The 14683-nt window shown below is 41.0% G+C and overlaps 1 protein-coding gene across 3 annotated transcripts in view; it reads left to right on the top strand.

Moving 5' to 3' along the window:
• The first annotated feature begins 4190 nt into the window (after positions 1-4190).
• LOC145412251 (death-associated protein kinase dapk-1-like) overlaps positions 4191-14683 on the top strand; it is a 58661-nt gene continuing 48168 nt past the window's right edge. For 2 of the 3 annotated variants that reach the window (XM_080282195.1, XM_080282194.1), the window contains exons 1-7: positions 4191-4725; positions 8144-8257; positions 8698-8895; positions 9393-9491; positions 10384-10482; positions 11923-12120; positions 12626-12780. In XM_080282195.1, the coding sequence (XP_080138321.1) occupies positions 4309-4725; positions 8144-8257; positions 8698-8895; positions 9393-9491; positions 10384-10482; positions 11923-12120; positions 12626-12780 (1280 nt within the window). In that variant the 5' untranslated portion in view covers positions 4191-4308. The remainder of the gene's footprint in view (positions 4726-8143; positions 8258-8697; positions 8896-9392; positions 9492-10383; positions 10483-11922; positions 12121-12625; positions 12781-14683) is intronic. The other variant, XM_080282196.1, reaches the window with a different exon arrangement.

Raw genomic sequence — 14683 nt, 5'->3', positions numbered from 1 at the left:
TTCTCTCTTCTCCTTTCCCTTTCCCCTACTATGCTTTCTTCTTCTTACCGCCCACACCTCTCTCTGGGTCTCCTTCCCGCCCTCCCTCTCCCCCTCCCCCTTTTCCCCATTTACATGCTCTGTCACACTCTGCGGTAACTGGTTGCCCCTTTTCATTAATTATATGGAGGGTACAGAGGGGTGGGGAGAGAGATGTTGGGGGAGGAGGAGGAGGAGGAGGAGGGGAATGATATAGGAAGGGGAGGGGAGGAAGAGGTCTGGGGGAGGGGGAGGTGAGCATGATATGGGAAGGGGAGGAAAGGGAAGGGGAAATTAAGGGACAGTTGAAGGGGAAAAATAGAAGGGTTGGGGTGAGTTAGGGTTAAAGTGAGAGGGAGAGGAGTATTAGGGAGAATGGAAGAGGGAAGGGGGAAAGAAGGGTCAGAGAGAAAGGGAGAAGAGGGTTAAGGAGAAGGAGAGAGGAAGGTCAAGGGGGGTGGGGAAGGAAGGGGGAGCAGAGGATCAGGAGAAATGGAGAGGGAGATGTGGTCAGGGTGTGATGAATTGGTGGATGTCAAAGAAAAGGGTGTGAAATTGAAATGAGGGGACGGGGTAGGATAGTTTGGGGAGAGAATGATAGGATAGATAAAGGAAAGTGAAAGGAATGGGGAGGATAGGCTGGGGAGAGAAAGTGTTAGGAAGATGAAGGGAAGGGAAGGAATAAGGAAAATAGGAAGAAAATGATAAAATAAATGAAGGGAAGTGGAAGAAATGGGAAGGATAGGCTGGGAGTGGAGAATGATAGAATAGGAGGGAAGTGAAAAGAATGAGAATAGACTGAGAAGAGACTGTGATAAAATAGATTATGGGAAGTGAAAGGATGAATGGGGAGAATAGGATGAGGAGATAGTGTGACAGAGTAAATTAAGGGGAGTGAGGGGAATGAGGAGGATTGGTTGGGGAGAGACTAATAATGAGAGTATGTTAGGGGGAGAATGTAAGAAACTATGGTAAGAGGTTGAGTTGGTTATGAAATGGAAGAAGTGAGGTGGGTTAAGGGAAGATAAAGGTGAAGCATTGGAGAGGGGGCAGGATTGTGGAAAAGGGAAGAAGAGGAGATAGGATGAGGAAAAGGAAAAAGAGGGCTCAGGGATGAGGAAAAGAGACAGGAATGAAAAAGAGGGAAGAGGAGGGAACACAAATGAGAGAAAAGGAAGAAGAGGGGATTCATATTCAGAAGCCACCAGCCCATTGATCTTGACATGAGATTTTTTTTTTTTTTTTGTGTGTGTGGTCTATGTTGTTCAACCCACTGTCATCCTCATCTAGTTTTTGTTGCTTTATTATATTGTGCACAAAAAAGTGGGTGCTATTTGTCTTAGGAATGAAATAACTGTACAGGAACTTTATCTCTTCTGAAATGTGTTTGAAATCCACCACCACTACCACCACCACCAGAGAAAGACATCCTGAACTCTTGTTATGTGTAATTAGAAAAAAAAGATGTTGCAAGGTTGGGGAGGCGTTAATGGCCAAGGTAATGGGATTATGCTGGGGAAAGGGTTGTGTGTGGTGATGGAGAGTTGGAGTCATGGGGTGGGTGATAATGGGTGAAGGAGGGGAAGGGAGTAATTTAGAATGAGTGTGAGGGGAGGGCAGAGCAGGAGATGATGGGGGGAGGGGAAAGGGGTACTGTATATGAGAATGAGTGTGAGGGGAAGGCAAAGCAAGGGATGATGGAGGGGTAAAGTGTGTATGCAAATGAGTGTGAGGGGAGGGCAAAGCAAGGGGTGATGGAGGGAAAAGGGGTAAATGAGAACGAGTGTGAGGGGGAAAACAGAGCAAGGGAATGTTAGCCTGGGAGAGGGTTAGAGTTGAGTTACAATTATAATTGGGATCCTGATGTGGATAACAATTAACCCCTTCAATCTGGTGACATGTTATAGTTTCTTCATGTTACATCAAGATTATTTTATTCAACTTAGGAAGTGTTTCTTATATTGAGTGGTTTAATGTATGTATCTCCTTCTATTTAAAAAATTCCCTTTAAGCCAGTGGTTTCCAACCTGTAGGGCATGCCCCCCTAGGGGGGCACGAAGCTGTACATACTGCCTGGGGGACGCGAAGGCTTGATAAAGAGGGTAATTATATTTGAAAACTATGAATTATGATGGATTTCAGTAATTTCTAAATATGGAGAAAATATTTCAGATATGAATAAGAAATCTAGTTATCTGAATGTATAAACAATTTCAAAGATTAAGAATCTATGATATTTATTGACATGTGCCAACTGTGCCAGTAAAATACAGTATTTGAGGAAGGGGGCGCGGGGAACATGTCATTCAGTGAGGGGAGGGGGGAGAATTAGAAAAGTTTGGAAACCACTGCTTTAAGCCGATTAAATGTGATTAAAACCAGTAAGAGTAAAATAAGAGAAACATCATTGGGGTGACGTGGGTAAGGCACTAATGCGAGGTTGAGTATTTGAAGATGAATAGAGGTGAGGATATTGAGTGTGATAAGGAATAAAACTTTTGACACATGGGAGTGCATGGAGTTCCAGGAGTATTGGGAAAAATGTTGATGAATGTGAGGAATGTTATGTTTTGGTGAAAGATGGGAGCTGAGGATGAAGTGGAATGCGTGGTCAGAGGATTAAAGTAGGAGGTAGGGGGTTGTATTTAAAAATTTTCCCAAACTTAAGTGTTGTACTGTATAAGATTGCTTGTATTGTAGTTACAGTTATACAGTTGTTTTCACTCATACAGCTACCAAACACTCTGCTTTCAAAATAGGGTGAATATCAAAGTGACAAAAATCATTGTGATACTAGTTAACTCTTCTCAAAACCCATGTATCATGAAAATTGGTTAGAACTTAAATTTGAAAAGTAGGTAGTGCTCAGAAAATTATAGAAGTAAAAATTAATTAAATGGAAGAATGGGAGTGAAAAACAAACTCCATTTACAGTATGTACAGCTTGTCAAGAACCTATCAGTGCACCTTTTGCACAGAGGAGTCTAATACCACAGCTGATGGCTACTGGAAAATCCCTAATGATTTTACCCTCCAGTGATAATCTTGTTTTCATGTGAATGATTTATATTTTGTTCTCACACTAGCTAATTTATGCTGTTATTATATGGACATTTAGAGAATATTAGGTTGATCTTGAGTTCTCATAGGCTACATTGATAATTTAGGATATAATTGTATCCCTCCTTCATGATACCTTTTTGATTGAGTGTACAAGAAAATCACATTTAAATAGAAAGGATATTGAGGCTGAGATAACTGTGAATACTATAAAGGGAAAGTTTGACAAAGCATTAATCTGAGTACAATAGTTAGAATATTGCAGTACATCATATTGTATCTGACTATGAGGTACAAGTGGAAAATGAGAACTTGGTTAACCTGTTCCTGGTTGGCACTTAGTTTATAGTTACCTGTGGTGGGGAAGATGGTCAGTATAGCATATAAAACCTCCCTGCAACCTGGACAGTGATTTCCACCATTTTGTATGGTTTCCCGAGAACTGATGACCAGGTGAACCAAGTGGGATTTTTAAATACCCAAGAGTATGTAGCTTACTGTGTATATGTACTAAACCTTGAATGATGTGCTTCAAAGTGAGTATATGTACATACTAAACCACTTAAGGGTTAAGAGAGTGTATACTATATGTAATGAGGTGGAGGGAGAGAGAAGGGGAGACCAGGGATGAGGTGGTGGGGTATACAATTGAATATGGTGTTAAAGGTGGAGGAAGAGAAAAACAACTCCCATCCTAATCCCCATATTGCAGAGAAACATTGATACTGTAAATTTAGCAAGTACTGTGGTAAGGTAATTGGAAAATTCAACCTTCAAGAATATAAGAACAATTAAAGTCTTAGTAATGTATATGAAATAATTTGAAGTTCTAGCTTTGTGCCTACTTATTTCAAAGCTGATAAACTTTTCTTTACCAGCATCAAGAAAAGTTTGTGTTTCATTGATAAGGCATGTCCTGGACTGACATCAGATGGAGTTTGTGTTTTGTTGATTTGTCATAATGCTGTAATAGACCAACATCAAGAACAGTTTGTGTTTCAGTGATAAGGCATATACTGGATCAACATCAAGGAATTTGTGTTTTAGTGCTTAGACATATACTATATCAACTTCAGGTTAAGTTTTTTTTTTTTTTTTTTTCAGTAACAAAACATACTTTAAAAACATGACAGCCCTGACAATGCTGTCATCATTGTCTGTACCTCAGTGATGTAGTGTGTGGTCGTCTTAGCAGTCGTAAATCTCCCTGAAGACTGAACCTGTAGCACAATGACCACTCGAAGTGAGCAGCGACCGCAACTGCTGTACTCATCTACCAGCAGTGATTCCCAGGGCAGTGGAGGCAGTTCTAAGCTTGAACGCGAAGGAACACAAGCTCATACACCCACTGGAGAGCCCATTAATAGCCTCCCATCAGCAAAGACTATCAATGGCAGTGACTGTAGTAGCCGGGGTAATGCTGATGGGGAGAGTATGAGTGGTGATGGTGGAAAAAACGATGGAGGGAAAGGAGAGGAAAGTGGAGGGAAAGAAACCGAGAGTAGAGAGAGAAGTAAAAGTGAAAGAGGTGTTACCATCACTACTGCCACCACTTCCTCTGGCACTGGGCCACCACCACCGCAGCTGCACTTCCAGGAACAACGTCTCCATCCTCGCCTTGATAATTTGAATCCAGAGTTGCTGCAGGTAGTGTTGTGCTTTCTTAGGGCCATATTCTAGCCGTCATAAGAGACTTTACTATACTTCCTCGTTAGTGATTTATTTTGTATGTTACTTCTTAACTTCTAAAGCTTGGTGTTAAATCTGGCGTGCCCCTTGCTTTTCGTGGGATGATTGCAAATATTTCTTGTTTTCAGACCATCATATTTATCTCAGCAACATCATCACCAATAACATTGAATAAATGCCCAAAATCCTCGCTTGACCTTTGTCTCTTCACTGCAAGTGTCCCCAGGTGTCTAGGTGGATTCATTGTTGAGCATAGAGGTGAAGAATAGAGGTCACTTTTGGATTAGTGGTGAGGCTGTGTCCCGGTGAATGCATGAGTCTGTGGCTAGGATGGACTGGCTGCACAGGTTAGGGCAGCCCAGGTTGGATGAGGTTGCCCCACTCTCATTCCCCTATGCCCCACAAGACTTTCACACTCATCGTACTTATGTTTAATGCACTTACTTTTCTACATCCATACTTCATTACAGGATGGCACATATTCCCAACCCCTCCCCACCTCCTTACAGCTCAGAACCAGGGAACAGTAACTTTGCCATAAGGCAAAACAGCACGAAAAAGTTTGAGTGGAGAGTAAGGTGATGGGGGGGAGATAGTGACAGAGATAACTGGATTAAAGTGTTGGATAGTTGGGAAGGAAAAGAGGTAACAATTATATCATTTGAGTATACATGGTGGCATTGTTTACTTTTGTATAACAGCATATGAACAGCCATGCATTATTGGAGTAAGCTACAGTACACTATATTGTTAATTTGTTTGTGCATTGTTTTTGATAATAGCATGCTGACACATAGTCAGAAAAGTCCATTACCTACTTACGGCTGGCTCATGCAGTTCAGTGTCATTAAATGTATGTTTTCTTTAATTACTGTATACAGCATTTAACTGGTAAATATATTGATACAGGAAGTCAGTAATTATGTGAGAGTGACTTGCATGAGGGTTGTCTGAGACCTGGGAAATTACCCTATAGCTTTTAGGAAATATAAGACAGCATGAACATTCTCTGAGAAATTCCCATATCTGACCCTTTCCATCCCACTGACTCTTCCTTTAAGTAGCCTACCAGTTTGGATGTTAATAGAAGTAATACTGTTACCCATTGATAAATATCAGTAATTGGAACATTCATAGTCTTTCGATTATATGAAAAGGAAATGTTGACCGACCTGTGAGTTTTTTGGACAGGCCCTTGTTTCAGCTGTTTGTATATGCAGTGCCATCTCACATTCAGTAATGGACACTTAACATTATACTTTACACTTAACATTATATCCTGCTAATTTTACCTTAAGTAAATAAAATGTAAGTTTATCATATAGTTTTTCCATAGTGAACTCCTTGAAGCCATCTCGCCATTGCAAGTCTGAAAGATGTTAGACAACCATTTAGATTCTTATATCCCAACCTATTGCAGTGGATGCAGCAATGGGTTAAGTCAGTGCAGCCACAGTAATTGAGCAATACAGTTTATTCAGAATAACACATTGCAGTATTTGGTACCATTGATTTCACTGACCCAGTGATGTATTGCAATTGTTGGAATATGAGAATCTGAATGGAAACTACAGTATGTGGTAGTTTCACATCTTTTAATCCTACAGTAGTGAGGGGACTTTGAGGCCTTTGCCATGGAGGTATGAAACCAACACATTGGGTATAATGCAGATTGTCATTCTGGATACATCAGTAAAGGAACATTTACCTGGCTTAAAACAAAATGTATTAAGTTATTGGTAACCTTTTGCTTCCCATTGCTTAATCTGTGCTAGAAATATAAGCACTGTTGCTTGTTTCATAAATATTTACTGGGGGCAAGGTTGCTGGTTCTTTGAAAGCAGTGATAAGAAACAGGGAAGTGAGCATGGAAGTGAAAAAGTTACTACACGACAGTATTGTGATACCAACTCTAACGTACGGAAGTGAAGCTTGGACGTTGTTGGAAGGACACAAGTCAAGAGTGAGAGCAGTGGAAATGAGTTATTTAAGAGGAGCCTGTGGAGTCACATGGAGAGATAGGCTGATGAATGAGGATATAAAGGAACGTTGTGGTGTTGATGTGGATGTGATAGGGAGCGTTATGAGCAACACACTAAGGTGGTTTGGCCATGTGGAGAGGATGGAGGGTGAAAGACTGACGAAGAGAGTATATGTGAGTGAGGTGGAGGGGGGAAGAGGGAGGGGGAGGCCGAGGATGAGATGGAGGGATGGGGTGGAGAGGTATATGAGAGAAGGGGGTGTGAGTTGGGAGCAGGGCAGTGAAATGGCGGGGGACAGGGCGACTTGGAGGCGATTTGTTTGTGGCCACCCCAAATGGGATTGAGGCGTCTGGCAATAGATAGATAGATAGAAGTAGTTTCTTTTTTTCTCTTCTTTTTTTTTTTTCTTATGATAAAAGGATGACAACATAAAGTTTCTTGGTCACAAGAGGTGGCATACAAAGGAAACTAGAGTTTCACTGGGCAAAGTGTGAAACTGCATTAAATTTCTTGACAAAGCAACCTTGCTTTTGAGCATTTTGGTGGTGTAAGTGAGTTTGATGGAGTGGAGAGGTAAATGAGAGAGGGGGGTATGAGTTGGGAGCAGGGCAGTGAAATGGCGGGAGACAGGGCGACATGGAGGCGATTTGTTTGTGGACATCCCATATGGGATTAAGGCGTCTGGCAATAGGTAGATAGATAGAAGAGAGCTTGCTGTAGAAAATTCACTAATTCATTTATTTGTGATCCCTACCCTGACGTATGGAAGCGAGGCGTGGACCTTGCAAGAGGGGAACAAGTCAAGAGTGAGAGCAGTGGAAATGAGTTACCTGAGAGGAGCATGTGGAGTGACGTGGAGGGACAGGTTGACGAATGAAGAAGTGAAGGAACGTTGTGGGGTAGATGTGGATGTGGTTGAGAAGATTAGGAGAAATACACTGAGGTGGTTTGGACATGTGGAGAGAATGGAGAGTGAAAGACTGACTAAGAGGGTGTATGTAGGTGAGGTGGAGGGAGGGAGAGGGAGGGGTAGACCGAGGATGAGGTGGAGGGATGGAGTTGAGAGGTATATGAGGGAGGGGGGGGTGAGTTGGGGGGAGGGTAGTCGAATGGTGGGTGACACAGTGACTTGGAGGCGTTTTGTCTGCGGCCACCCTTTGCGGGATTAGGGCGTCGGGCTATAGATAGATAGATAGATAGATTTATTTGTAAAAGCAACTAACTCAAAAGCAAATTACCACCCCTTATGGGATTACTGTGTCTGGCTAGAGACAGAGATAGCTAAGTCTTACATGCTTTGAATCTATAAATATCATGACTCTCCTTCCTAATTCAAATATATGGTATAACCTATTAAAAGACATTTGTGTAACAGTAGTGGCATTGTTTCACAGGATGCCAGCTTTGTGTTGTCAGCACTGGTGGCTGCAGTGGAGGAAGGGAATCTCCCAGGCCTTGAAAATCTATTTACTGTTGCTACCAACATTGATGTCAACATGACAAATAAGGTAAAGTTTGCCTGAGTTTTCATGGTCTTCAGTTTGCAGTTCCTTAAAAATCACAGCCTGTCATTCTGAGTTTGATGTTTAAACTTCAGCTTAACTTACTGTGTAAAAGTTATCTGTCACTTCCATTCTGTTTTAGATTTCATTGCTTTTGTCTACACTGCTGTAAAGCTGATTGTTTTGCAACAGTTTTTATATGTTCACCATTTTGTGGCTGGATTTCTAGCAAGATTCAGTTCATGTTTATAAAAAAAATTTCAGATGTTTCTTATTTATATCATAGTCCTTATTGTCTGTTGCCTTTAATGTAGGATACTTGTAAAAGACTGTTTGTCTTGTAAGTGATTAAATTTTGGTAAGGTAATCCACTTATTCTTACACTATCAGAAACAAAAATAATACCCTAGTACAGCACTTGACAAAGCTGTATGCATCATCTTCAGCATGGGGAGAGTGCCATCCATTTGTCTTGTGGACTGGGTCAGTTGGATGCACTTAAGTTCCTGGTCAAGAAGGGTGGTGGTCTAGATGCCACGGACAGCCAAGGTGACACTCCACTTCATTGGGCCGCTCGACAGGGACATGCACATGTCATTGCGTACTTGGTGGAGCAGGGTGCACAAATCAACACGCAAAACAAGGTCATCATGTGAATCTTGTTTTACAATAAGACATAAACTTCAGGGTATGATGTAAAATGACAAGTACTGTATAATAGTTTTTTTTTTTTTTTATAATGATGCTGCTGTTCACTTATCACAAGAAAAGTTAAGGAGTTCTTTAATAAATTAGCTTTCATTACTGTAATACACTGAGGAAAGCAGTGTGATCTGTTTCATTTCTAAAAATAAAATTGTGTTGCAATAGAAGATATAGTCAGGAACAAAAATTTATTTGCTGTTCCCATGCATATGCTTCACACTTAAGACATGTGTGTCACTTCCCACCCTGATGTTTCATATCAAAGAGAATCATTTATGGGCTGAGAAACATAAGTTCTTCTCACCATAGGAAAAACCAGCAGAAGAAAGTTACTAAGTAGAAAGGGGAAGTAATAAACAAAAATATATCCCTACTGTACAGACCTCAGTATGGTATTATGATGAGTATTGATGTGTATGTGATTACTTATTGTCAGAATGGAGAGTCATGCCTCCATGTAGCCTGCCGTTATGGACACACAGTGGTTGTCCAAAACCTGTGCCTCTGCAATATGAACATTGACCTTCAGGATGATGTGAGTATTTTTCTTCCATCATTACTTTTCTCAGTAAGGGTTTCTAGGTTGTGCAGAACCCAAAGTAGAATTTCATTGGTTGCACAGATGGTTTCAGCTTTCACTAAGAGTGGTTGCCTCAGAGAATTATTTTGGGGGAATGCAGTGTTGTTTCCATACTAATACATCATTGACCAGTGTTCTTACTGTTTTTGTCAGTTTAAGTTATGGTACTAAATAAGCATCAGTTATTGTTTTGAACTTATAGGATAGCTTTGTTATTGTTATATTTTGGTTATATTCTGAGATGCTGTACACAGTGCCTTAACATTAAGGAAAATTTCACTTGGTATTCCTCATTACAGAGAGACCTTTTCTTTTCAATAGTTTACCTTTGAAAGACTTTTTGTTTGAACTCTGCTGCACATTACAGTACAGTATTTACACACACAAAGACAACATTCTGTTCACAATTAAATTATGGCCTAGTACTACTGTAATATAGATGCCCTTCTTTGGTTCAGTACAACACAAAATACATCTCCCTACTAATCCATTATGCCATCTCTGTAATGCTGCTCCTTACACATAGCACACTTACACATTTCATGCACATCACTGTCACAACACTGACAGTCCTTCAGCATAACCTCAACAAAGGATCACTGAGAGTGCTCAGTTGAAGTAGCCAGCTACCTACGGTCCACCAGCTTCACATCCAAGCCAGGGACAATAACAACAACATACAGTGTACAAAATTTTGGCTTACAGTTTACCACACATGCATTGCTCTTATGACACTTGTAGATAAATGCTAGTCACAGTAGCACATAATGGTCTTATTGTAGCATTAGTTCATGTGATGCACAAGTAGTGCTAAAGCCACAATGTTGGGCTTGTGTCCTGATGGCAGCAAGGAGAGACGGCACTCCACATCGCTGTGTGGCACGGCTTTCCTCGCATTGTACACCATCTCTGCTCAGGCTCAGCAAACACGGAGCTCACAGACAAGGTGTGTTATTATCTTTTATCTGTCTAGTCAACTGTAAATTGTACAGTATATCATGTATGTGGAGTTTAAGTCTCTCGGTATGAGAGGCCCTTAATAAATTAAAATTTGCTTTGCCAATCCAACTCATGTTTACTAATATGTATAATATTAATTTGTTCCTGGACTTCTCCCATTCATTCAGACTCAGACCTAATAAAATTTTCCACCTCATTTTGGCATATGAGAATATGCCAGTTCGGCAAGCATGTGTGTTCTGTATATTATAACCTAATGTTTCAGCAAGGAGTATGTAATTTATCTTAAAATATGTACATTTCATACATTTCATAATATATGTATTGTAATATCTTTAATAAGTGATATTAAAGCAGGGAAGTGTTGCAGCATTCCAGCTCATCTGGTGAGAGTGAATTGAAGGATATCTTGCCAGTGTTCTAGGATTTGTAGCCTGTGCCAGAAAACCACCCACTTCCATTTTAAAAAAAACACGTCCATATACTGTATGATGGAATTTCCTGAGCTTTGGAACAAATATGTTTTTTTAGCAAATGATTTACAATACTGTTTTAGAAATTGCCAGGGAATTGAATGAAGGTGTGTTAACCCTCATTATTATTATGGGTTTGAGACTTTGATATGGCATGAATGGGAAAAGTCAAGAATGAGAATAGTGGAGTGGGACTGTTAAGGAATATGTGTAAGTTCTATGAAGTGGATAGGTTAAGTAACATATGGATTTGCAAAACATGTTGAACTTGACAACCTATTGGTAAAGGGTTAAGGAGTGGGCTTAAATAATGTAATCACTGGGATAGGTTGGTGAATAAGGGATACCATGGCTCTATAGGTAAGTTTGAAGGTAGGAAGAGGTGAGATAGATCGAAAAGATAGTTATGGCAAATAAATGTGTGAGAAAGTGAGGTATGGAAATTGAGAAAGCAAAAGAATTGACAAGGGATCAAAATTGCTTATGAAGTATGTAACATTATTGATGGAATGGCTCTGTCACTTAGGTGTTATGTGGAGCGCATTCATAATGAATATATGTTAGTTTATGTACAAATGGTTTTGCTTGTGAGATGGAACTGTAATTTTGAAGGCTTGAATGATTACATAGCCTGATTTGCTGGGCATGGTGTTTAATAGTTGTCATAACTTTGTGGTTTATCTTCGATCACTTGACCTTCCGTTTGTAGTTATGCTTGTGTAATTTATGAAATGTGTTTCATATAATTTATCATGATAGTATAATACTGCTTTATAGCCTACAGAAGTATTCTTCATCAGTATGAAGATAGTATCACTCCCCCATCAATTTTTGGCTCCTGCATACTTGTTACATTCTTTTCTCTCTCTCTCTCTCTCTCTCTCTCTCTCTCTCTCTCTTTCTCTCTCTTTTTTTTTTTAACCAAACTAGCCAAACCTCCCTAATCTCTGCAGGAAAACCAGACACCATTGCATGTAGCCAGTGGCAGAGGCCATGTAGAGTGTGTTCGTGGGCTGGTGAATGCAGGTGCATGTGTGGATGCGCAGGATGGGCGAGGAGCAACACCACTGCACCGTGCCTTAGCCCGCCACCACACTCAAGTTGCCCTCCTGCTCCTCCATGCTGGTGCCAACACTGACATTACTGATGATGTGGGTATTATACAGCAGATTATTGTTTGTTTTCCTGCCTGTTTCATGATTGACATCTAGTCTTTTTCACTCATTGCAACCTACTCAGCAATGACTCAAAGCTTTCCTTTCACCAGTCATCACTTCCTCCCATCATTTTAAGCTGGATCATCGCTTCCCTTCGTCCACCAGTTCAAGCTCCCTCCCTCATATACTTATCCACTCTCTGCTATCTTGTTCTGAGTTGTCCTTTTCTCATATTCTCATTAGGTTTGGTCTGTATGATAACTTTTCATGTCCATGTAGTCCATATGAACAAACTACTGTAGTTCATTTATTATACAGTACCACACCTGATACATGTACCTCCACTTTGTTTTGTCAGCATACTTAGGAATTTGTTCATAATTATTTCAGGGAATTCAATATGTATCCCAAGGTGCAAATGTAGATTCAGCATTGTTTTGGTAGAATTTTTACACAACAAGGAAAATATAGTCACAACAATTATTGTGGTGTTTTGCAGGTTGGCGAGGCACCTATCCACATTGTGGCAAGGGAGGGTCTATTAGCTTTGGCTCAGACCCTTTGTGCATATGGATGCAGTGTTGATGTCTCCAATAAGGCTGGCCTTTACCCTCTACATTTGGCAGCCAAGCATGGCCATACTGAGGTTGTTAGGTATGTTTAACCCCTAAAACGCGGGTGTTTACAGTCGATCCCCCCCGAGTGGCGGGGTTGTATCGCGGTCTGAGTACCTGTAGGAAAATATTCACCAAAAATCAGAGATTAATCCTAGAACATTATACTTGGTATGGCAGATAGTACTTACATTCAGCTTTCTCCAGAGACAGGTGTTGAGCCTTCGTGGACTACCAAGAACTTGGGGAGACTTGCAAAGTTGGGTAACCAAATTTTCACTTTCACACCTCCAGCAACCCGGTTTCCCCTCTACCACAGCCTCATTCTGTCACAGTAAACTTTATACTACAACGTAAAGGTAGTTAGGAATCCGTATTTGTACAATAAGCACTGAAAATAAGGCTAAAATCAACGGAGCGTACGGCCGACATGCACTGTGGCGGCGGTCTTCCCGTCACTCAACAAACATTTCCATTTTCACAGCTAAAAACATGTATACTACATTATTTTCAATCATATTACTTCCCAAAAGATCACCACGGCGCGCTTTTTATTCTGCCTTACGTCCGCCACTTTATTCTCGTTCCTGTCGGCCGCTTGCACTGACTGGGAAGAGCTAGAACTCGCCATAATCTCACTTTGAAAGCCTGCAGTAAACTGACACTAAACAGAGGCAAAAGCTAGTTACAACTGGGGAAACAAGCGTTTCCTAGTAGCATAAACTGCTTGTGAGAGGAGATCGCAGATTTACAGTTCTGAGCGCTCAGAGCGCTGCCATGTATCACAGCCAGGCTGGCCGGGCCGTGGTGGGGGGGGTATGGGGGGAAAACGCGATATTTGGCAACAACTGAGGTCAGTAGTACAAAGGTAAAGTATGCTATTTGTAGCTAGAGGGTGGTGGTACTGATAGACAATACCAGCTGGAGCCTGCTTGCCCGCGGTTATTCAAAATTTACTAAAATCGCAAACGCGACGACCCACTGTCCTGCCCTTATGGCCGAGTGTCGCAAACGCGACGATCCGCGTTTTAGGGGTTAATACTCACACAAATTACTGTAAGTACTGTTTTAAATGCCTTGGATTTGAGAGTAGTCCCTTTCTGAGTTGTGGTATTGGGCTTTATCAACCTGTCTCATACAGTGCCATGAGAATGTACAACTAATATGAAACATTTCTTCAGTTGTTGTGGCGTGGGTATGATCTACAGTTGTAATTAACATTGGTTTAGCTTATGCAGTGAGTCATTTTTTTCAATGTAATATATATGTATACTGTATATATACAGTATTAGTTTTATGCCGTGTCCCTTCTTTTGTCGATAAGGGCTAAGGCTTTGCCCCCAGGTAGAGGACTTAGGTTTTCGGAGCGTGTAGCATTTTATGACCGGATGCCCTTCCTGATGCCTACCAATGACCCTTGGGTGGACTCGAACCTCCGACCCATCGGTCAGAGCGCTCTAAACCACTCAGCAATGGCTGATATATATATATATATATATATATATATATATATATGCAGTAGGCTGTCCACATTCACAGGGGTTAGGTGACACAGACCCCTAAGAATGTGAAATTTCTGCAGATGTTTGGTGCACCCCTCCATAAATACCTCTACAGCAGCAAATCACCCCCTGTGAGCAAGTGTGCACATACTGTGCCTAATAAATGATATCTGGGACCTGAAAGCAGCATAAAATATCACAAATAGCTGATCACGTGTGGGCAAATCATCAGCCACATACGTACCCCAGCTTCTTGCAGTCATATTCATTAAATTCAGTCTTCGCCGCACACAGGGGCAATGCCTCAACAGCTACAAATCATCCCCTGGGAGCAATTGTGCATATACCTAATAAACCATATCTGGGACCTGAAAACAGCATAAAATATCACAAATAGCTCACGTGTGGGCAAGTCATCTGCTACATAATTATATGTCCTAT

This window comes from Coenobita brevimanus, chromosome 92 (assembly GCF_032717465.1).
Source record: "Coenobita brevimanus isolate Jiangsu-jjx chromosome 92, ASM3271746v2, whole genome shotgun sequence".
Classification (NCBI taxonomy): Eukaryota; Metazoa; Arthropoda; class Malacostraca; order Decapoda; family Coenobitidae; genus Coenobita; species Coenobita brevimanus.
Note: the sequence above shows the minus strand (reverse complement) of the source record. Positions and strands in the feature narration are given on the sequence as shown.